This window comes from Chamaea fasciata, unplaced genomic scaffold, assembly GCF_029207755.1.
Source record: "Chamaea fasciata isolate MVZ Bird 193981 ecotype frontalis unplaced genomic scaffold, bChaFas1.0.hap1 SCAF_5, whole genome shotgun sequence".
Taxonomy (NCBI): Eukaryota; Metazoa; Chordata; class Aves; order Passeriformes; family Sylviidae; genus Chamaea; species Chamaea fasciata.
Window position 1 is genome coordinate 33,477,081 of NW_027094090.1, and position 22,085 is coordinate 33,499,165.

Here is a 22,085-nt window from a genome sequence, read left to right on the forward strand (position 1 = left end):
TTAAATCTGAACAGGGTGCTTTTGGGACAGCACTGACTATGGGCAGAGGCTGAGCACCTTTCCTGCCCACATCTCCTCTTTCTGGCCTTGGTAAAGGGAAAAGCCCAGCTCTAATGCTTCCAACTATATGTTATTTTTTTATTTCTCTCCCAGATAATAAGATTGCCAGAAATACAGTATAGCAAGGATCAGTAATAATTCACTGGATATTTACTGTTCTTCAGTGCAGACAGAAAGCACATTTCCTGCTTCCAAGCCACATCAAATTACAAATCATGTAGCCCTTGACTGTTGCAAGAAGCAACACCCAAACCTTCTACAGTCTGACCATCACCCTTGAACAGGAAACATGGCCAGGGCTGGACTATCACCTGCTCAGACAGAAGCTGTGAGAAGAATATTCTGAGTACCTGAGGTGCCACGAGCTGGGCACATCAACCTGGCTGACTGGCGGTGCTGGGGGAAAGGAGGTCGTGGTGGAGGACAAGAACAGGGAGTGAAACACGCAGCCTTCCATGTTATCCCCTCCTTGGCAAAGGCACAAGAAGAAGCTCTTCTGAAATATTTTTTGCTCTTCTGAAACATTTTTAAGTACTCTGAGGCTAAAAGCAGGCACAGGGAAACCAACCCTACAGTGCCACTGTTTTATGAACGTGCTCTAGAAAAGCCATCGTCCCAACCCAGTGCTGATGAGACCGCAGGAGGCCACACAGAGCAGTACTCAAAAAACTAAAGCAGCATCTTTATTTTGTACAGAACCATCAGTATAAAAAGTTTATTACATAAGAGCTGTTCTGTTTACAATATATTATATTGTTTCAAGCTGATGCAGAAACTTCATACATTATAGCTCTACTTTGTTTACAATATATTATGTTGGTTAAATGGCACCATTGCAGTTTCTTTTTAATACACAAAACTGTAAAGCCAAAAATAACATTGAACTGAGTTATTCAGTTTTTAAATTAGGTAACTTATTTGTTTGTTTTTCTCAGGGAAAAGTCTAAGTATACAATTTGTAAAAGTTTGCAGAATGCGCCTCTCTTTTGTCTTAGGCAAATTACATCTGTAGTCACTGAAATAATTCAGGATTAGCATCTACTGGGTTTTTTGCTTGAATATTGTTACTAAATTTTTCGAAAATATTTGCAGCTATATAACCAAAAAAGGAAGTTTAAATGTAACTGAAGTATAGTACAAGACACCATCCAAAGCACTGAGAGAAGAAGCCTATATAATCATGCTACAGAAGTATTTATAAAACTTAAAAGGAATAGTAAGTGTCAGCTCAGTGGTTTATAATGAAGCTAATAAAATTCCAGCCGGTAATCTTAGCTGTAATGAACAGCAGGTTACCATTCAATCCATGAGAGGTTAATGAAGGCTGTGAACTTTGTGTAACACGAACCATTTCAGATGTTGGAGTTCACCAGATATAATTGGATTCGGGTGGAACATGCCTCTCCTCAGCCCTTTTTGGTGAAGGCGTGTGCTGCCTGTGCTTGCTGCCTGCCGGCCTCAGGGCGCTCACACCGCTGGCTCCGTACCCTGGAAAATTATCCAGTTCAAGAAAAGAGAATCCACAGAAGTGGGCTCGTGATCCACAGCTAATATTTCAAGTGGAAACTGTCTGGCCCATTTGAACAAAGGATTTTGCTTTGCCTTACAAATGTGCTCATGCCTCTCTTACCTCTCAGGACGAACAAAGTCCTGCCAGACAGAAAGATGCTTGGCCTGGCCAGGGAGCCCAGGGACCTCAGCACAGCCAGGCTGTCACTCAGCCTGGGGCTCATATATGTAACCCCCACACCAGATGGGTCACAGTCATGATGATCTTCCAGCAAAAGGCTCTAGAATGGGGTGTAAGCAATTCCCTGGGGAGAATCTGCACCAGCTACCTGAGCTGGGCTTTGGTTTATGGCTGAGTGCGAAGAAAAAGAACACTGTGACCATAAACACCTGGGGGGGAGGGGAAAGGCGTCTGAAACAGGCTTACTAGAGCTGCTTTGTTCTGGAAAATGAAAGTGAACAATAAAAATGGAATCCAAAGTATTATGCTGTAATTCTTTATAGGTTCATTTACCCATCTCATTACTTAAAGCTCATGGAAATGACTTTGAAAAACTGAGTCCTCTGTTCAATTTTTAACTACTTCTTTTTTAAGAAAACAGCTTTACCAAAGAGCCATTCATTTGATAGAATATGAAACAAGTCTCTCAAGTTAACTATAAGTCTCCTCTCAAGATCTAGTGATGCTTGGTTTCAGTTGAAAAGAGTGAATTGCAGTGCATGCACATTAATGGACACTTAAAATGGGGATAAATTCTGCCCAAATGTCCATTTCACAGTTTCTTCACTGAATACGAGAGTTTTGCAATACTAAACGCAGCAGGGCTGTACCCAAACTCCGAGCAGTGAAGGATACAAAACCTTGGAGTTTACAATAATGTAAGACTATTGACTTCTCATCACAAGGCAGGTATGAGCTTTGGTTTTGTTGTACAGGTAATTACTTCTTTGGTGATGCTCACCCAAAGTATGTATTTGTTTTAATTTGCTATCTGAGTTCTCTTTAGGAAGAGTGTGACAAGAAGAAAAAGTTCATACCGAACTTATGAACTGTAGTTCATATTGGTTCATTTCCTCATATCTTTTTTCTAACCATAACTTATATTAATGGTATTTCTCCTTCAGACAATAGAATGAATACTTAAACACAAATCCATTAGGTAACAACAGAAAAGTGGACTCCCAATTTTCAGAGCAAACCTAATTTTCACAGCAAAATCCATCTTAGTTGGATAATACTCAGTCTTTAGTGAAAATACTATATTTATTCTAATACATTTTGATGTGACAAAAATCATATGCAACAACAGGTTTTAATACAAATGAACATCCAGCTGAAGCTGCAATGTAAGGTTCACATTCCTTATGACTGATCGGTTTTGTAGCTGCAAAATTTTTCAACTTTTTTATTATTGACACATAAAACACAATATATGAATTGGTAGCCCATAGTGATAAACATTAGTATCTTTTGGGAGTATATAAAGATTGTATATTGAAGATCTGCTGTTAAAGTACTGTTGCACATGAAACATAAAATTAAATCTTAAGTTCTTACTGGATATATCCAACTGCATTTCAAACAATTATACAGTGCCATTTTAACCCCAGTGAAATGAACATTTGCTGCAATAGGTGGTAAATGGATCAAAAAAAGCACAACAGAAATTCTTTTTGAGAACTTTAACTTTGCTTAGGGGCAATGTATTTTGTGTGCTGTGGAACACAGGTAGGAAGAGGAGGAGAAAACTTGAAGTTGCTAAAAACAGACCTTGCACAATTCTTCAAGTTTTCCCCAAAATTTCTAAAGGATTTTTTTTTCTAAGTTTCAATCAGCTTTAAAACCTGTCAGGGTTTTACTTTTAAAAATACCTACTCAGCATTTAAAACTAGCTGATATTACTGAGAAGTATTGAAGGAATTGGATTCCTTCCATACTATGGTTGGAAGACATGTAAGGTCCTCCTCTGATGGATACCAGATTCTGGAATTTCTGATGCAAAAACAATCTTGAGAAAACATTTTCAAATAATTATGAGTTTTTTTAAAGTAGGTAAAATTATGGAGTATTTGAAAAAATTATGGAGTATTGTTTTATTGCTTGGATTAAAGATTAGAGGAAAAAGGTATGCAGTGTCATTAATGATGCTGGAAAGGCTCTTGAGGCAGTAATTTCTGTATAGCATTGTGTGTGTAACACCTCAGATATGACTCTCAGGGCTTGTTTCTCACTTACTTTTATTGCAGTGTCTCCCGTGCCAGCCTTCTTTGCACTGGCATTTGTTGGGCTCCACACAGGTGCCGTACAGGCCACAGCTGGGTTCGCAGACAGCTGTAAAAAAGTGAACACATACACCTGGCCTCTTGACATTTCATCCAGACACAGTCACACATTTGCTTTCCCTGCTGTTTCACATGATGGGTTGGTCCTGGCACAGGCTGATGCTCTCCAAGTAAATCCGTGCCTTTGTACTAAGTGCAGTCAGAGTCTGAAACAGCCCACATTTATCTCTTTACCTGCAAGGTCTGACTCAGTCTCTGGCAAGAGATTCAGGTTGTACAGCAGAGCTGAGCTGAGCATCCACCAGAACCAGTGGGAGAAAGTGAGTAGTCTCCAGCACCCGACTCACAAAATGTTCTCGTATTTTGACGTGGCAAAGTACTGACATTTCATTAAGCATTTCTCTATTACTAATCTGCTATTGCTGAATTGTCACACCGCTGTTTTATAGAAATGCAAGAGTACAGAAGAGACTGTGAGCACACTGCTGTAAAAAAATGTTTCTGGTTTCATAATACACCTTAAGACTGGTATATGATGTATGTCCAGAAAGTAAAATAACTTTAATTATTTTGAAAGCAAACAATTAGTAGTGACATTATGTAAAGAAGATACTGCACTATGAGCTCAATGTTCCCACAAGGATGGATGGAGTGGCTTTGGTACTCACGCTTTGAACACAGGTCTCCCTGGTAGCCTTTGGAGCACTTGCATTTATTTTTACCAGTACATTTGCCTCCATTTCGACAGGGTTGATGGCATTTACCTAGAAATTGGAAACACAGAAACAATGGTCTTAATCCTCTGTACCTACTGGGGACGAGTGGCTGACAAGCTTGCCTTGTACCTGAAAAGCTCATCAGATGTTTGAGTGTGCTCTATGGATCCATCAGGAAAGACTGCTACAAGTCTGTGCTTCCAATTTATAAGTGTTCTTCTACTTTGAAAATATGACAATAATTTGGCATGGCCAAAGCCTCTGTGACCTTGCAGCTTTTGCCCAGGTTTGGCCACTCTGACTCTGCAGAATCCCCCACGTGCCCGGTCAGTGTTGACTCCTGCTCTCCTCACCCCCTGTCAGGGGAGGCAGCACTGCCCAGACGATGCTGTTCCAAAGAGCAGGATCCAAACCTGAGGGGCCCCAGCAGAAAAACAGCTAGTGACATCTGAGAGCAGTAAGATACCCAGGAAATGACGGGTATGGCTGCTACTTGCAGATAGTAAACATATTGGCTGGGCCCATCAGCTAGTTGCACAGGCTGGGGAGCACCGTGGTGCTGTGAGTGGTGCAGTGAGGGATGTTCTACTCAGAAAAGAAGGGCTCATTAAAAATACACGCCCTTCTTTCCTGTTTGCAAAGAACAGAGCAACTTTGCTAACAGTAATTGGAACTGGCAGACATTTTTCCAGGCTCTTGGTCTGGAAATTACTTTCCTTCACAGACTTTGCCAAAGGCATAAGCTGGGTCTGGTGGTGTTGTTGTAGGAAGTCTTGTTTGGCCCTGATCACCTGGGACTGAGGAGGCCCCTGCTGGTGGAAAGGAACCATACTCAATTTCTTTCTTTCATGCTGGGCATGACAAACCAGGGACCTTCCTCAAACTTAACGTCCAGTGTCCCATCATCAGGCTGCCTATGCCTGTTAGAATCTGTCTGCATTACTGAACTAATTAAATTTTTACTCATCTCTAGGAAGGGAAGCACAGTGCCCTTGAGCTCAGTCACTCCCAGGCTGAGGGAGGCTCACTGTCACCTCCCTGGGCACTCTTGGGCCACCAGGAACTGCACCCTCACTTTCCTGCCACCTTGGTGCCCATATGTACCAGCGCAACTTCTCTCATTGTTGTCCAAACCCATTTTTTATCTTTTCTAATGCCACTACACTTCCTAGATTCTTCAGAAAAGTGTAAAAAAACCACCCTTCCTAGATATAACACTAATATCTACCTGGATCTCTGACTGAACAAAAAGTGGAACCCGGGGCAGCAAACTGCTTCCTTTCCCTTTCCCTTTCCTTTTTTTTAAAAAGAAAGGTATTAACTGAGACCTGCACGTCATAATTTAAGCATGAACACTGGCTTGCTGGGGCTGAAAACCTCATTTCATGATCACAGACTGCCCTCTTGGGAGCTTGACATCACAGGTAGTACTTACTTAGCCTTCAACCCCTGCAGACCTTCGTGATACACAAAAGGTATTGTCAATATAAAGGAAAATGCGGCTGTTGTCAATATAAAGGAAACACTCGTTCCTATTGTACATAATTATTTTAATAACCCTGAAACAAGTTTCATAAGCAGCTGATGGAACAAACTCTGCTAAGGAGAGTTTCTGTAAAAGCACAGTTTCTCTGCAGGAGACTCTGGGGAGGGAAACTTTAGGCATTCTACTCTACAAACATTTGCATCCCAAGTGATTAATAACTGGAACGACCAATTCTAAATAAATCAATGAATTTTCCTAGTTCTTTCGGTAAATGTAGAGGATATGAGTCAAGAGATGTGACACCAACTTCCACCAAGTTGCAACAGGCAAGCATTTGGCTCAGCAGAGCTCAACTAACTTTGGCCTAAGATATTGTCACAGAATGAATGTCACAGAAAGAGTAATCACTCTCTCTGTTATTGACTGAGAAACGGAAAAAGCAACAAAACAGCTGGTGACAAGTAGGAGGGGAATCCAAAGCAAAATAAAACTCTCTGGATTCAAAGTGAAACACTAATTAGAGACAATGCATACCTATAAATACAAAAAAAAGATCAGAAAGACTGAGAATGCTTGTTAGTGTTGTAGACTGGGTTCAGTACACTTCCCAGGAGTCTTACAGAGGGATTCAATTATTACACAAGCACTGAAAACCTATACCCAATGTTAAAATAAAAACAACAATGAAACCTTGCAATTTTCAGAAGATGGCTTTCTGCCTGTTGAAAAGTTTTCCCCCTTATTATTTTAAGAATCCCATGACTGAATGTAGCTGGCCTTGGATCTAAGAAAATGGACTGAGTTGTGTTTCTGCTCTGGTGTTTCTAAGCCTTGTCTAGATTTCTTGCAATCTTCTAGCGCTGTGCTGGTGCTGGTGCAGTGCCCAGAGGTGATGACAACTGTCAATCACAGTCTAACAATTGCAGTCCTGGCTTTACAAGAGCCAGAGTAAGTGCATAGCTTTCCTTGCTCTCACTGACATTGTCCCAGTTTAGGTCTTAGCATACCGTGATCCCGAATTTGCTTTTTTTTCTTTTGTACAGAAACTAGTTTACTGCCCATATTTTAATCAATTTAATTTGAGTTTTACAGATAAGCCTTTCCAGGAAGTCAAACAAGTTGCACTTATCCCAAGCAGCAGTAGACAAATATGAGCTTCAGCTCTTCAGACAGATCAATTAAATGGACTGCCCTTAATTACACATGCTGTAATAACAGTTCTAAGAATTCTCCTCAAAAAACCACCGCCAAACATAAAATACATGCTTTTCTCTTTGAATCACACTTTAATCTTCATCTGAAAAATGGCAACAATGTTGACTTCTTGGCGACTGAAGAAAGAAACGGGGTTCTGCCAAATAGTCAAATTTTAACTTGATGTAAGCGAAGGTAAATCCAGTGAAAACGCACACTATTGTTCTTGTGGCATATGATCTGAATTTATATCAATGGGCAATCTTTTTTAATTTCAAAACAATAGTTTTGCTGCTTCTTTTTCCCTAAATTTTTAATGATATAAAAAGGAGAAATGAAGGCAAATTTTGCAGAAATTTTTTGATTTCAGATCTTTCTATTCAGTTTGGATGTACAAGTTTGAGGTTTAGGGAACTAGACACCAAGTTGCAAAATGCCTTGCAATGCACAGAGACATGGCGAAACATTTGAATACACCTATTAACCTACACATAAAGACTGAGCAAAACATAGATCTTACTGTACCTGTGTACTTTCTCTGCACAGCAATTCACTTGTTGCATATTGGCTGACAGCAAGTTAAGAGTTTATTTCCATGTATTTCCAAAGTGATAAAAATTTCCTAATTGTGAGAAAAGCTTGTTTCTGCTGATGTATATTAAAAAATCAGCATTTACATATCCTAGGCCAAATAGTGCTCTCCATGCTCCTGTGAAGGTTCTGGGGAGTATCAGTGGGATTATTTACAGCAGGGAAAGCTTTTCTGCAGTGTCCTGTTCAAAGTTCTAAGTCCAGGAAGAATGAGGTCTGGTTGTACATCCTCAAGTTACCTTGTGAATGTAACTTATGTTACATGAAAGCTCTCAGCTCTTACAGTTCAGTCCTCCTTTTGCCCCAACCTTTTCATTCCCGAATTATAGCAGCCGTTTCAGAGGTGTCAGCTCAAACTTAATCTGCTGTGCCCAAGCGTGATTTGCCACAATGTTTGAAAACAGATGCACCCGACAGGCTTGGCATGGCAGCGCATCTGTCTGCCACAGGTTACTGCTTGCATCCTTACGGCTTGAGGATTGTTACCAAGCCTGGTCACTAGTGCAAACAGAACAGGGCAGGGGGTGAGATGGTCCAGCAATGAATCAAACTTCTAAGTAGGGAACTTGTTTGGAGGCATGTGGTGTCTGACTCTGAGGGTTCCAAACTGCTGTGTGAGACCCTTGCTCTGCACCCAGCAGAGGCAGGTCACATGCTATCATCCAGGTATTGACACTAGAAGAAGCTGATGTACAAAAAAACAAGCACACAGAGATGCTACTCACTAATTTCACATTGGTCTCCTTCATAGCCTGAAGGACAAATGCATTTTTCCAGATAGAAACACGTCCCTCCATTGAAACAGGTTGTTGTACAGTTTGCTGAAACAAATAAAAGAGGAATAAACGAAGTCATTAATATGAGCTAGGACTAACTTGGACTTAATGTTCTCTGCTGTTCATCATAAATAAACATTGAGTAGGTTGTAAAAGCAGGATTAACCTCTTTTCATCTGGTTTGCAAAGTAAGACTGAAATGTGGTTATTCCTACATAATGCTTTACATGGGCACACACACAAGGCAGTATAGAACGAGACAAGTGAACAATACAGCAGTGAGCTCTCTGAGGACAGGCTATGCTACATCTTTATCAAACCCCACACATAAAGCTCATTGAAGGATTAAGGCACTGTTGCTATTGACACTGCCAGTGTCTGATAAAAGGAGCACAGCCTAGGACTGGAAGCTACTTCTACAAGAGGACACTTCACCACAGTTCTTAAGTAATCCTTTGACTAAAAAGAAAGCTCTGTGAGTTTTTCTGTGCGGTAACATAGATGCAAATACTCTGACTTTCAGCTCCCAAATGACTTGCATTGTGTTAGATGTGATTTTACACCAAACAGCTGGGATTGACATTAATCCTTCAAGACATGGGGAGCATTTAATTAAAGCACATATTTGAAGCATTTTCTAAATGTTTTAAAAGTCTGTTCAAAGACTAGATACAAGACATGAGGGCACTGACACCAATAGTTTGTGCAAAATAACAGGAAGGTTCCCACTATATTGCTGTAAAGTCCTCTAGGACTTTTTGCATTCATTCTTTACCTCATATAGACCTGCAAAAACAAATGCAGCATGATGTTCTGCTCTGCCGTAATGAGGTCAGTTATATTTCTGCAGGAAATTACTTGGGGTTTTTTCTACATTGTAGTTTAGACTATTCCAAATTACTGTGCTGAGCAACTGATTGTCAGTTTTTACCCTTCAGGAGACTCGATGCAGCAACAAAAAATAAATAGCTTGCATATTTTTTCATGTGTCCAGATGCAGCATATGAATGCACTAAATAAATAGTAAAATTAATTTTACTACAGAAAAACTAGAGCTCAAATAGAAATTTTTTTTTTGTAATTTTTTTTTCTCCCCCCAGAAATATAAGTGATTTTTGTAGTAATAGCCACAGTTTTCAGTGGATCAACTGAAGTGATTATCCAAACTATCCTTCACTGAGCTGGGGTGTGTGGATACCTGAAAATCCCTATATTCTTCCAGGAGCTGCCAGGCTGTGCTACAGGATCCATTTTAAGAAGCACAGTATCTTTAAAAGTTATTTACTTATTGCTTGACTGACTTTCCAAAACGCACTCCTAAAGGGAAACTGCCAGAGGTGAATGAAGAGAGGCTGCTGTGTGCAGAGCACGGGGGGGTTTTATCTGGAGTTTACCTTTGTCACAGTTGATGCCGTAGAACCCTGGGGGGCAGATGCAGAGGCCGGGTGTGATGCAGAGCCCGCCATTCATGCAGCGAGGAACACACAATGCTGAGGAGTGGGAAGGGCAGAAAAAACATTGCTGGTGGGATGGCAACTGGTATTCAAATACATGGCACATCGACTCCTTAAGCTACTTTTCCTTCTGTTGTTCTAAGTTCTTCTGTTTCCTTCATTGTTCTACGTCACCTCTGCAAAGTGCCTCTGGTAGGGGGTTAAATCTATTGGATCTTTGGTTTGTATCTGACAATTTCTGTATAGTGCTACTAGAAACTGTAGGCTAATTCAAGTTCAAATCTGATTCCATATGTAAGCAGAAATTGCCTCTCGTATAGTTTAATACCAGACAGGGAAGAGCAAAGTACCCACATACACCTACAGACTTTGGATATTTAAATCCCTCCAGACAAGTCCTCTCTATGACTGTATTCTGGTTCCTCTGCTGTGAAGGCAGGACTATCTCAGAGAGGTCAGTAACACAGGCAGGTTTTACAATGAACCTTCCCTACTCCTGCATACCTGAGCATAAGCATGACTACTTAATTTTGGCTAGGAAAGCTTGCTGCGCAGCCAAATTGTCCTGCATGTTCCCAGTGAATCTTCTCTGGGGCCCCTGTGCTCTTCCAAGACCTCTCTGCCTTGTGGCCACCCCAAAAGGCTCTTCAGAGAGGCATGTTAGGGGGCAATGTTTCAGTTTGTGGTTGCCCACAATTGGTACATGCAGCAAGGTTGGGTCCATGCTAGTGAGTTAAAAAGCACCCAGGCATGGGGCCAAATGGCCTTGTGAAATCATCTTGTGAAATAGTTGGTGGCTCGGCTTTGTCCCAGCTGACCAGCAAATCCTCCTGGCTCTGGTCTTGGGATGAGTAGTAACCACGAGCTCGTCCCAGGAGTGAATTTGTAATGGGTTTGTTAGAAGGTAAGAGTTTATTAAACAGATGAATGCAAGCTATGCCAGTCGCTCCCAAGGCCAGAGAACAGTCCTTGATCCTTTGTATTTAATATTTTTGATGTAGCCATATTATCTGGGAGTGAATGATTATATTGGAGTAGGATGCCCATGGGGATGGGCATCTCCAGTCACCCTGGGGAGGGACTGCCACTGGGAAAAGGAAGGGAGGGATAGGAAGATCAAATTTCCTTGCCAAGTCACACCAATTTCCTGGTTCTTCACTCCTGGAAATGTTGGCCTGGGGTATTATCCACTCATGGAAGAGAAAGAGAATCTTCCCTTCCCATTTTTGTTTTCAGCCTGCTTGCAAATCTGATCTTATCTGCAAATAAACAAATGCAGAGCAACTAAAGCACTGTGCTTTGTTTCCCAGCTAGTCCTCATTAGCAGAAGAATTTTATTTAGTCTTCTTGCCAGATAGATTCCCTGTGATTAGGGATCACTTAACTATTGCATCAGTTTTTGTTAAAAGCAATTTGTGAAAGAGAAAATATTTTTCATGTGAGCAATTTGTATTTCCACTAGACTATGGATGATAATAAAAATTCTCTTACATGTTTGGGCTCAAAACATACGAAATCTTCAGAACAGGCCATTCTTAACTTTAGGAGTGCCTACAGTGCAGGAGATCCAGTTTTCTTGAGATTGTGGTAAAGAAGCCTGTTGAGATTTTTTTATTAAATTACCTTTCTCACAATGAGGCCCGTAAAATCCATCAGGACATTCACAGACATGTCTTTCGTTGCAAACCCCTCCATTTCTGCATCCTCCTGGACATTCCGCTTCATAAAATATAACAACAATTTTAATTAAAATATTATATATACTTCAGCTGTCAGCCAGATCTTGGTAGGATCAATATATTTCTTTGACACAACAGTTAAAGTATTTGCTGGCAGACAAACACTGAAGAAATGGAAATTCAGTGAAGATTTCTTCAAGATAAATGAGTTTTTCTTTTAGTAGTCCACAAACAGGTGTTCCATCACATGTTCACATGGGTGATGCACTTGTTGGTGAACTCTGCATTTTCACTGCTCTACTACTCTATAAGTGCATGAGCAATGTGGATCCTCTGCTCCATCCAGTAGTTTATTCTCTGTGTAGAAATGAGCAGGCAACTTAGTGCAGAACTGGCATGGCTGGTTAGACCTACTCTTAGTGTGCAGGACCAGTTTCAATTTCTGCAGCCTGAAGTAGATGTCGCTGCAACTTGCATTGCATTAATTACCACATCTGTTACTGCTGAGGTGACAATGATGAAATTTGTGTTCATGTGAAAGAGTGAGCATCAAGGCTAAATGGAAGAAGGCCAGAAAGGAAGATGAAAGCACTCCTGCACAACAGTTCTGTATCATCATCAACTCTCATTCTATCTCAATTATTGATCAAATACATAAAAGCATTTGGCAGCACTGTCAGGATTATACAAGGATGAGAAATACTTCTGGGTGCCACCACCACCCTCAAAACACCATCAAACAAGAAGGCAAACTAAATCAAGCCCTGTGGAACACCATCAAAAAGGGCTGCTGGATAGAAAAACAATTACTCAAAAATACCTTCTCAGATCCCTCACAGAGAATAAGGCAGGCAGGAGAGACTGCCTATTCTCATTAGAAAAACTTAACATCAGTAGGGATCAGTGGTAGGCACAATCTCCTCATCTTGATGCTCTGTTGTGTGACATTCCAAGTGAGAAGGTTCAAAACCTCTGAGGTAAAATGATATGCCTTAAAAGTAAAGCTGTTTGCAGCCATAGCAATTGTAGCAAAGGTTTTTTGGTCCTACTGTGTTCTAACACTGTATTCTAAGAATTTCTGGAAATGTTTCTCTCTTTGTACTCAAATGCAGAGCTGCTATTCATTACCGGGAAAAAAAAAAAAAAAAAAAAAAAAAGGCATGCTTAAATACATACCATTTCAAGCAGAAAAATAGGAAAACATGTATTTTTTCTTTATGGCCACCTCTTAACCTCAACAAATCCCCCCTTATCCACAAAACTGCTCCCTTGCTCCCCTCACTTCCTCAGCTGGAGCCTTTCTGTATGCCCAAGAATAACTGGAAACAGTGACTAGGGCCCTGACAGGAGATCTTCCCCATGCATGATATCTTTTGGGGGAAGGAAACTCACACCTACTCTAACACCAGCCACTAAAGACATTCTTATCCTTCTCAGCATCTGTTCCAAAATAGTGCTGTGTCCACCTTACTAGACAGAGGGCAGGAATGGGAGTTATTCCAGTATGGGCTGGAAGAGATGATGTGAGAAAACTCCTCTCCATGTCTCTAGAGTTTGGAAAATCTTCCTTGTGTCTCTCAGCTGGCTCCAGGAACAAAGGACTGGGACAATTATCAGCCCCAGGTTTCTTGAGAGGTCATATGATACAATACTACTAATTGTTAGATATTACAACTTGTATAAAAATGGCAACAACAAATAATAACACAAGAATGATAAATTGGATGAAGGCTACTACTAAACTGAGTTTGGAGCCCTTCCTCTTTAAGCTATTGTTTAACAAAATACAGACCTGTAACTCTGCTGTCCCTATTAGAATACCCCAATGTTATTTCCAAAGGTTATTAAGTTCAGTATCTTCGAGCTGAACTGAAAATAAAAAGATAGGAAAACTTTTGTGTTGTATTTACACCAGACACACAACTTTGTACATGAGATCTGATTGATGTTGTGCCCTTTAAGCCTCCATCTCTCTTCCTGTTTCTCTGCCCACTTCTTCTCTCCCTCCTCCGCTTTCTCTAGGTTAATTGGCAGCAGCAAGGCTTCAAAGGAGACAAGCAGCTTTGCTATTTGGGAGTAGTGAGGTTTCAGAGGATAAACAGCTCTTGCTCCCACTGCCCACTGTTTGAAGCCACACTACAGCCAATTATCTCAGAGAAAATAGTGCAGAGAAGAAAATGTGGGACTGTGAATGAAAATTTAATGAGAGAAGAATAAAAATCTTGTTCTTTGTACATCAGCCCTGTCATGAGTTAATTTGATACAATTGCACATGATGTGGGATAATTATCTTATCTTAGACACTGATTTTTCAATTTTCATAGCCTCTGCTTTAAGTGATAATTATAGTAGTTTGTGGTGTATCAAATTAATTCAGAAAGTCTTATTACATAGTGCTTATGGTTCATAGATCAGTTGATTGAACAAGTGCTCTCCTTTCCAAGCAAACACTGCAATAACTTCATGGTGCTCTTCCTCTATTAGCATGTCCTATGTGTGCCTACTGCTTGATTACTGGAAGTACTGAACATCAACTTCCACCATTTTACCTGTATCAAAAACGAAGAGGTTGCACCTGAGCTGTAGAGAAGGTAAAGCCAAGTTTAGCAGAAATTTTCTGATTTAAGATTTTTGTATTCAGTTTGTACAGGCAAGTTTGAGATTTAGGGAACTAAAGACACCAGGTTGGAACTAAGGCACTGGCAGCATCAATTGATACCAGTGTCCCCACTATAGTTCCCAGAAGGTCAGTTCCGCAGGTGATGTGCCATTTCTGGAAACGTTAACCTCAGCCTGCTTTCACACAACTAGCTCTCCTCCAAGCACCTCAAATCGTTTGCTAACACGGGCTTTACATTTGATACATCTCTATCTATGTCCTTAATGTGATGAACAGGGAACAGGAGGAGGGAGAAATGTCTCCAACCCAGTCTGCTAAGGGAGTTCACTAAGAAAAGGCTCAGTAAACATGTAGTAAATGATCAGCAAATGCACACAGAGCCAGAAAGCCTGGAATGCACCATGATTGCTACACACTGTGTGACTGCTTTATTTCTCTGGCTCTTATCCTAAAAAGAAACCTAAGACAGTTAGGTGACCTGGTCTAACAGCATTCCAGTATGTCTTCTTCAGTGTTACCTTGCTGACAGGTTTTAAAGAAGATGGCATTCTGAGGGGTCTGCAGAATAATATTGCCTTCTGAATTCATTATGATCACGTTCACTTCAAATGCGGCGACCCCATCTTGTTTTCCAAGGCAAGGAAATCCAACCTGAACAACTGAAAGGATAATAATACCAATAATACTGATATTTACATGCATGTATACATATACAGGAATACGTTGAAATACTAAAAAATAAATATTATAGATGTATTTAAGCTTTGGAGGAATGCCATTGATGAAAACTTGTAACACAGAGACACACAGATCCCTTTATTCAGAGGTGGCTTCAGGGTTAGAAGTACAGCAGAACAGGAGAAGAGCTTGTGCTCATTTGCTGAAATAACCCCAAGAGTCTACAGTACAAACAGTGATCTTAACACTACCATGCTTTTATTGCAGATGAGGAAATCACTCATGTGGAGGTATCTAAGGATGCATTAAAACAAGCTGGAAGCCTACTATAATTTTCTGAGTTGAACTGCTCACTTCTAAATTTTCTATTCTGTCATGTGACTTCTGTAAAAACATATATTTTGGGGAAAAAAGTTACTTTGGATAAGTATTTCTGGTTTGGGTATTGCAATTAATACCTAAATAAGATACTGATCTAACCCAAACTTACTCCATAAAGTGCTGACAAAACGGTACACTTGATAAGTATGATCATGGGTGCAGCTTTTAAAGAGAAGACATAGACACCTCACTCTGACAGAACTAGTTAAGTGTAGTGACATTTGGACATTGCCTTTTCAGGAGAAGTATCCTAACACTTTAGAAATACAAAGTCTAAGCAACTGATTAAGGCCAGTAAATCTGGAGTATTTTAATGATGAAGTAAGCCAAATATCTCAGAACTATGGAATTTTCTGCTGTAATTGTCACAAGCGGTCTTAAATAATCCTCAAATGAAATTATTTTATCTCTTTTCTTCAAAACTGGCTTTTCTTAGCTGCTTTATAAGTCAAATCCAACTAATAGAAACTGTTTAGTCCTTTCTTCTGAAGCTGCCTTGAGATTTCTGAATGAAATACAGAGCTAAGACCCCTACATTTCGGTTGTTTTAGATTGCTTGTCATAAAAATTTTGCAAGTCATAATTTGGCCATTTTTGTTATTTGGTACATTGGTAAAATACAGAATATTTTGTTGCCGAAACACATTCTGCCGCCTGTAAGTCCTACAAACTGAAAGGTCCCTTGCAGTTCTCATTCTAAAGCAATTACATAGTCAAACGGCTTCTGCACTAACCTTTGCAAAGACCAAAACCATGTAACCTTGTGGCAAGAAGGAAACTCTGGCAGCTGATTATTTAAAAATACATTTTAAATGCTGTGAACTTCTTAAACTGTAGTAACCTTCTTATAGCATAAGAGCTTGGATTGGGATGTGTTTTAGTTGAACAAATTGCCATGGGGAGGAAGATGTGGCAGACTTTTAATGAGAGCACTTTAGCTGAGTCTAGATTTCATTGAATTGGTAGAAACCCCTGAACCCCCCTGAAATTTGGCTGTGGTTTAAATGCCTAGGGAGAAACCCAGCAATGCATTCCTAGTGTCCAAGGCCACAGATCATAAACCTTTTATTCCAGCATTGCCCACTCTGGAAGTATCCAATTTTTGGACTTGCCATGTGTCTGAACAGCTAGGCACACAGACACGCAGTAAAGGACCCTCCTGTGAGCAAAAACCACCTGGATTTTGGCTGAACTCCGTGGTGGTTCTGAGTTCAAATAAAGCTCCTAAGCTCTTCCTGAATCTTTGCAATTTTATGCCTGTTTGAATAAGGCTAAGTACCCACCAATAGCACTACAGTCAAAATGAAGCACAGAGAGAAGTCCCTTGCATCAAAAAACACAGCTGTGAGCTCCTGTGGGCTATCACAGTGCTGACCTGGGCACGGTAGGGCAAACCTCAGCTCTGGTCCCTGCTTCCCAAATTCAGGATGCAGTTTACATTTTTCCATCACTGGCTGAAAACAAGGAGAGGGAATCACAGATATGGACTTCTTCTGTCAACCATCCTCCCACCACCAGGCCAGAAAACAGCCTCTCCTGTACATATACATTTCTGTATCCTCTGGAGCACTTGTATCCAGGGCTGCAGAGCAGATGGCTCTAACAGGAACAAGGAAAGTTTAACCAATTTAAAAAGGAACCTAAGGAAACCTAGTGACCTAAACCTAATTTAATTCTAGATAGTAATTAGAATGCTCTCCTAGGATGCAGGTTTAATACCCTTTTGTCAGGGAGGTCATGCCTTTTCCCTCTGCTCAGGAAACTGAGACTCTTTAAATTGTCTTCATCAGAAGAAGGCTGAGAGTAACTCCTGTATGTCTGCAAGCCCTTCAAGTTTGCAAGCAATTGCCTTACCCACTAAGCAAATATGCGAAGGCAAACAACAAAAAACACCTCTAGTCTAGGGTGGGACTGCTTGAGGGACATCTCTGTAAGACCAATCTCAACAGAAGCAGGCATGAAAGATCTGGAGCGGAGTGGGAGTCCATACACAGCCCTGCAGGCCACTGTCACTCTCTACCAGCATGGCAGACTGAGCAGAGATAGTGCTGTGCTTAGAGAAGACACTGATTTCTGCCACTGAGCTTGGAGAGATTTGCAGCATCTTTGGGTGCTCAGCATCTGTATTTTAATGTCTCAACACCAGCAGTGGGCAGGGAGAGGAGGTCTCCTAAGCCTGGCTGGTGGGCTGTGGGGGCTGCATGAAATGCATGAAATAGCACTGTGCCAGCAGGTTAGTCACACCAGCCTGCACCAGCACTGCACTGCCTGGGTCAGACAGGGACAGCAGGGGCCAACCCAGGTCACTTAGGGGGCCAGCTCTTTCTCAGTCACAGGCCACTACATTGCTTCTGGGCACAGACCTATGGCTGTGTTTATCTCTCTGAGTGTGGTGTTCAAGATGTTACTTGCTGCCACAAAAATGACTCACTTTGTTTTGAGCTTTCTAACCTCAGATTGAACCACTGGACCTTCATAGGCTTTCCCCTGCGGTCAGAAATGAGCAGCCAGCTGCTTCTCATTGGGCAGGTATCCACACTCCTCCCAAATATCTTTTTTTGCACAAGCTGAGCAGTCTTAGCTCTTTAAGCTCCCACTGAAAAACATCTTCTACAGCCTTCTTAACATCTTATCATGTGTTGAGGTGTAGCAATATCCATGTTGTGAGCACTGAATCAGGTACCAATTCTGGGACTTGCAAATGGGTTTTCAATAAGTCTAAGGAACCTAGGTGATTTAAATCTCAGTTAAATCCGAGAAGAATTTGTTACCTCATCTCAGGATACACTGAATTAGAGAAAGCTAAGAGAAGGACAAGGCTGCACCCAATGAAAAGCAATTGAGTATGTTGTGACTCTTCAGTCTGGCAAAAAACCCCCAAAACAACAAACAACCAGGGGATACATAATAGATGTGTACAAAACCATGGATAGGATGAATAGTATAGACTGACTACTGTCTCTACCAGTGCAAGGACTAATGCCATCTGATGAAGCTGTTGCAGCCAAACTTGGAATAACAGGACAGGGATCTTCATGCAATGGATGCAGCAAACTCCTTGTCAAGGGGATTGGAGATAGCAGAAGAAGCTATGGACTCAAGGAGAGCCTGGAGAAGTACTGGAAAGAGAGATCTATAACCCACGTGGGCTTATAAAGTAGACAAATCACTTAAGATACAGGAAATCCTCCAAGCTGAAGGTCATAAAAGCTGAGAGGGTTAACCACATATGCTTGTCCTCCTTTTGTTCATCCACAGGTCTTCTTATGGCCACCATTAGCCATAAGGCAAATACAGGCTAGAGAGGCCCTACAGCACTAAAGCCATTCATATGCCTTATTTGGAGACAAATATCCTCAAAGAAGTTTCAAGAGTTCACTGATTTTTATAAAACTACTGGGTTCAATTACCTCTGAATAAAGTATCTGTTAGTCTTTATTCTTGTTTCCCACGCTCATGTTTACTATAGTTGTCTTTCCCCCTTTATGTCTCCTTAATTGTCTTTAAGGGCAATTAATTGTCTTTGGGCTAAAAAACTTTTCCAAAAAATACCGACTGTTGATTTGCTACTAAATGCAAGCTTGTGGTTGAATTTTTTCTGACATCTGTATGCATGGAAAAATGCTTTGGTAATGCAGTAGATCCAGCCAAACTAGACTAGATTTGTCAACTCTGTTTTGCAAACATTTAAATTATAGCAATAACTACAAAGTAGCAAAAAATCACTACCTTTATAGCATGTATTTACTTAGGACTACTTCGTTAATTGTGGCCAGCTAACAGGCAGTGCAAAAAACCCACCATCATAGAAGTGTCTCACCAATAACTGTGTACATGCTTCAAATCCTGTACAGGTACTGAGCACTGGAACACCAAACAGGACTTAAATACTGCTTATATACACACCCAGTGCAGTGGTGTGTATATAAGCAGTATCACCCATGTAAGGGAACACCATGGACATGCCCCTATTAGTCCTGGAACTGAGATGTCAGTGCTGCCAACAGGGTAAGTCCTTTTTGGCTTTAATAAGATCTCCCATGATGATGACATTAACAGACCTTCTGCTGCAACTATGAGCTCTCATCTACGGCCTCCCTGCACTCGTAGATTGAGTTTTCCTAAACACAGTCAGAAAGGGTTAATTTTGGTCTAGCCTTTCTAGTTAAAAATTAAAGGAGAAGCTAGCTTGTATTAGAGAGCGCTGGGTGCAGCACAGAGTGCTTTTCACATATCTCATCTGCTTTATACGGAGATGGAAATAATGCTCAACAAGAACTTGGCCTTTATGACTTTTAAGCTGCTTTTAAGTGTCTTTATTTGACATTTGTTGGGCTTGAAACCAATTCAATTGCAGCAGTCGTGGTACAAATATCATAGCATCTTTCACCTAAATCTATTTTCAAGACCTGTCCTTCAATCCCCACTGAATGGAGAGACCAATCATTCATGCTAAATTCCAGGTGTCATGGCAGAAAGTTGTATTGAAACGTGACTCCAATGCCAATCTACTGCAAGCTGAAAATGGGGAATATTATACTCAAACTTTCAGAATTTATCCACAGAAAAAGAGAGAAGGAATAAAGACTCATCATGTACATCAGTGCTTCATTTTCAGTCCAGTCCTTCTGTTTTATTACTCATTTCCTTCCCACTCTACTGTCATCAGGATATGCATTTCTGCCTTCCTACCAGAGGCTATCATGTATGAACCCTGAAACAAATCACATTAACTGTTATTCATCCACTTCAGTGCTAACTGGATTCAATAATCTTTCATGGAAAGCTTTTTTACTCAAATCAGCTCACTATTCATCATGGTATTTCTGGAGCACTTGCATGGGCTTGGGCTCAGCCTCTGCTGTGGAGCGATAAATTCCAGTGAAAGATTAAGAATGCACAACTAAGAGATAAATGTTAAATGATAATATCCTGAACTAGAACTTGTGTCTTTGAGCTGAATTCCTGATGACCCCAAATGAAAGCAAAACATCCACAAACTGCAACCTCTGAGAAACAGAATAATTTGATAACTTTTCCGATAGTGATCAAAAAATCTGTTTTCCAAAAGTTGCACAACTTAAGTAATAGCATTCATGAATTTTATGCAACAATTTTACACAAGTTTCTGCTGATTTATCTACACATAAAAGCCTCATGTGTCTTGGCTCAGACAAAATATGCTGCTGTACTTAGGCAAGGCAGTTACAAACTGTTCTGTGGCAAGCATTGCTTTAGGCAATAAACTTCAGAACTACAATTCATAATGAAATATTTAGACTTTACTGGCTGTAGAATATTTTTTACAGAAACAGAATTTATAATATCAACAGTACAAACCTGATGCTTTATGAGGAACTGTTCCAAGCAGGGGGATATTTATAGTTGGATCAGCCATTATGCCTTTATCCAAAGAGTGCAAAGACAGAAATTCATAGTAGTACTCGGCCTATGACAAAATAAATGAAAAATCTGTATTTATTTTAATTGTATTTACAGAAGAAAACTATTGAGCAGAAAATAAACCATAGCAGAAAAATACTACACTTTTCATGATGCCATTCACTGGATTAGTTTCTATAATTTCCCTGAGTGCTTCTTCATCTAAATATAATTTTCAGATAATTTCCTCTTATTTCATAGATTGCAAGTGACCATACAATAATCAGGATGCAGCACATCAGCAAGGAAAATGGCATGCATATAGGGGACAACTGTTACACAGAGAAGACATTTTTTTACAACTCACACCATTCATCTGGCAGACAACAAAAATATCTGAACACTAAACTCATTCTTAAAGCTATTTTTTGGGCAGATTCTTCCTGGAACTGACTGGTGAGCCTGGATGACCTGCCTGTACCATGAGTGCAGTTTAAAGGGCATAGGCACATACAAGAGTGGCATGAGATTATCCAGGCTTGCTCTTGGTTGATCTGCACAGCACAGTGCATTGCCTTGGGCAAACAGCGCCAGGCAGTGAGTAGCCACACTGCTGAAGAACCATGCCAGGATACATATCTTGTTTACAGCTCTGACACTGCCTTGTTCAGCCCCAGTCCACTACATTGTTCCAAGGGTGGAGTCGAGAGCTCTCCTACCAAGCTGGCTTCATGTCACTCATTAACAGCAACATCAATGATCTGTTTTGGTGATCCCTAGAAAGTGTCCACATGATTTATAAACTACTTTCCACTACCTTAATCCTACCCCTAATAAGCACCTGCATTGTGGCACAGATTGTAGGCTCTGGTACCCAACAAGAGCCTGGCCTCTCTGTTGGGCCACCTGTTCAAGATTTCTTCACATTTGATGCAAAGTGCCATCATGTGTCTGTGGTGTGGCTGCACACACCACGTACACCTGAGGCATGCACTTTAGCCAGTCACTAGAGGCTTCTACTACTGTCAATAGCACAACTGCTGGTGTGCAGATCAAGTGGAAATTAAACTTTTATGTTAAATTGTGGCATCTTGTTTATCATGAAGCATATAAGGGATTACAGGTAATTCTATCTGCTGGTCTCAGGTAAGTGCTTGAGACCTTAGCATGGGCACTGCCAACAATGCATTTCCATCTACTCACTGACAGGAGACAGTACTGTTCTGTCTACCTTTTAGATAAAACAGTGCAGCAAAGAGAAATTAAACCCAAAATT

General features: G+C 40.6%; 1 protein-coding gene across 1 annotated transcript in view; it reads right to left on the minus strand.

The window, feature by feature from the left end:
* Positions 1-730: 730 nt before the first annotated feature.
* WIF1 (WNT inhibitory factor 1) overlaps positions 731-22,085 on the minus strand; it is a 38,171-nt gene continuing 16,816 nt past the window's right edge. Inside the window, exons 3-10 of the mRNA XM_066183196.1 lie at positions 20,768-20,876; positions 14,887-15,027; positions 11,693-11,788; positions 10,010-10,105; positions 8,565-8,660; positions 4,521-4,616; positions 3,806-3,901; positions 731-1,548 (exon numbers count right to left, since the gene is read on the minus strand). Of these exons, the coding sequence (XP_066039293.1) occupies positions 1,427-1,548; positions 3,806-3,901; positions 4,521-4,616; positions 8,565-8,660; positions 10,010-10,105; positions 11,693-11,788; positions 14,887-15,027; positions 20,768-20,876 (852 nt within the window). The 3' untranslated portion in view covers positions 731-1,426. The remainder of the gene's footprint in view (positions 1,549-3,805; positions 3,902-4,520; positions 4,617-8,564; positions 8,661-10,009; positions 10,106-11,692; positions 11,789-14,886; positions 15,028-20,767; positions 20,877-22,085) is intronic.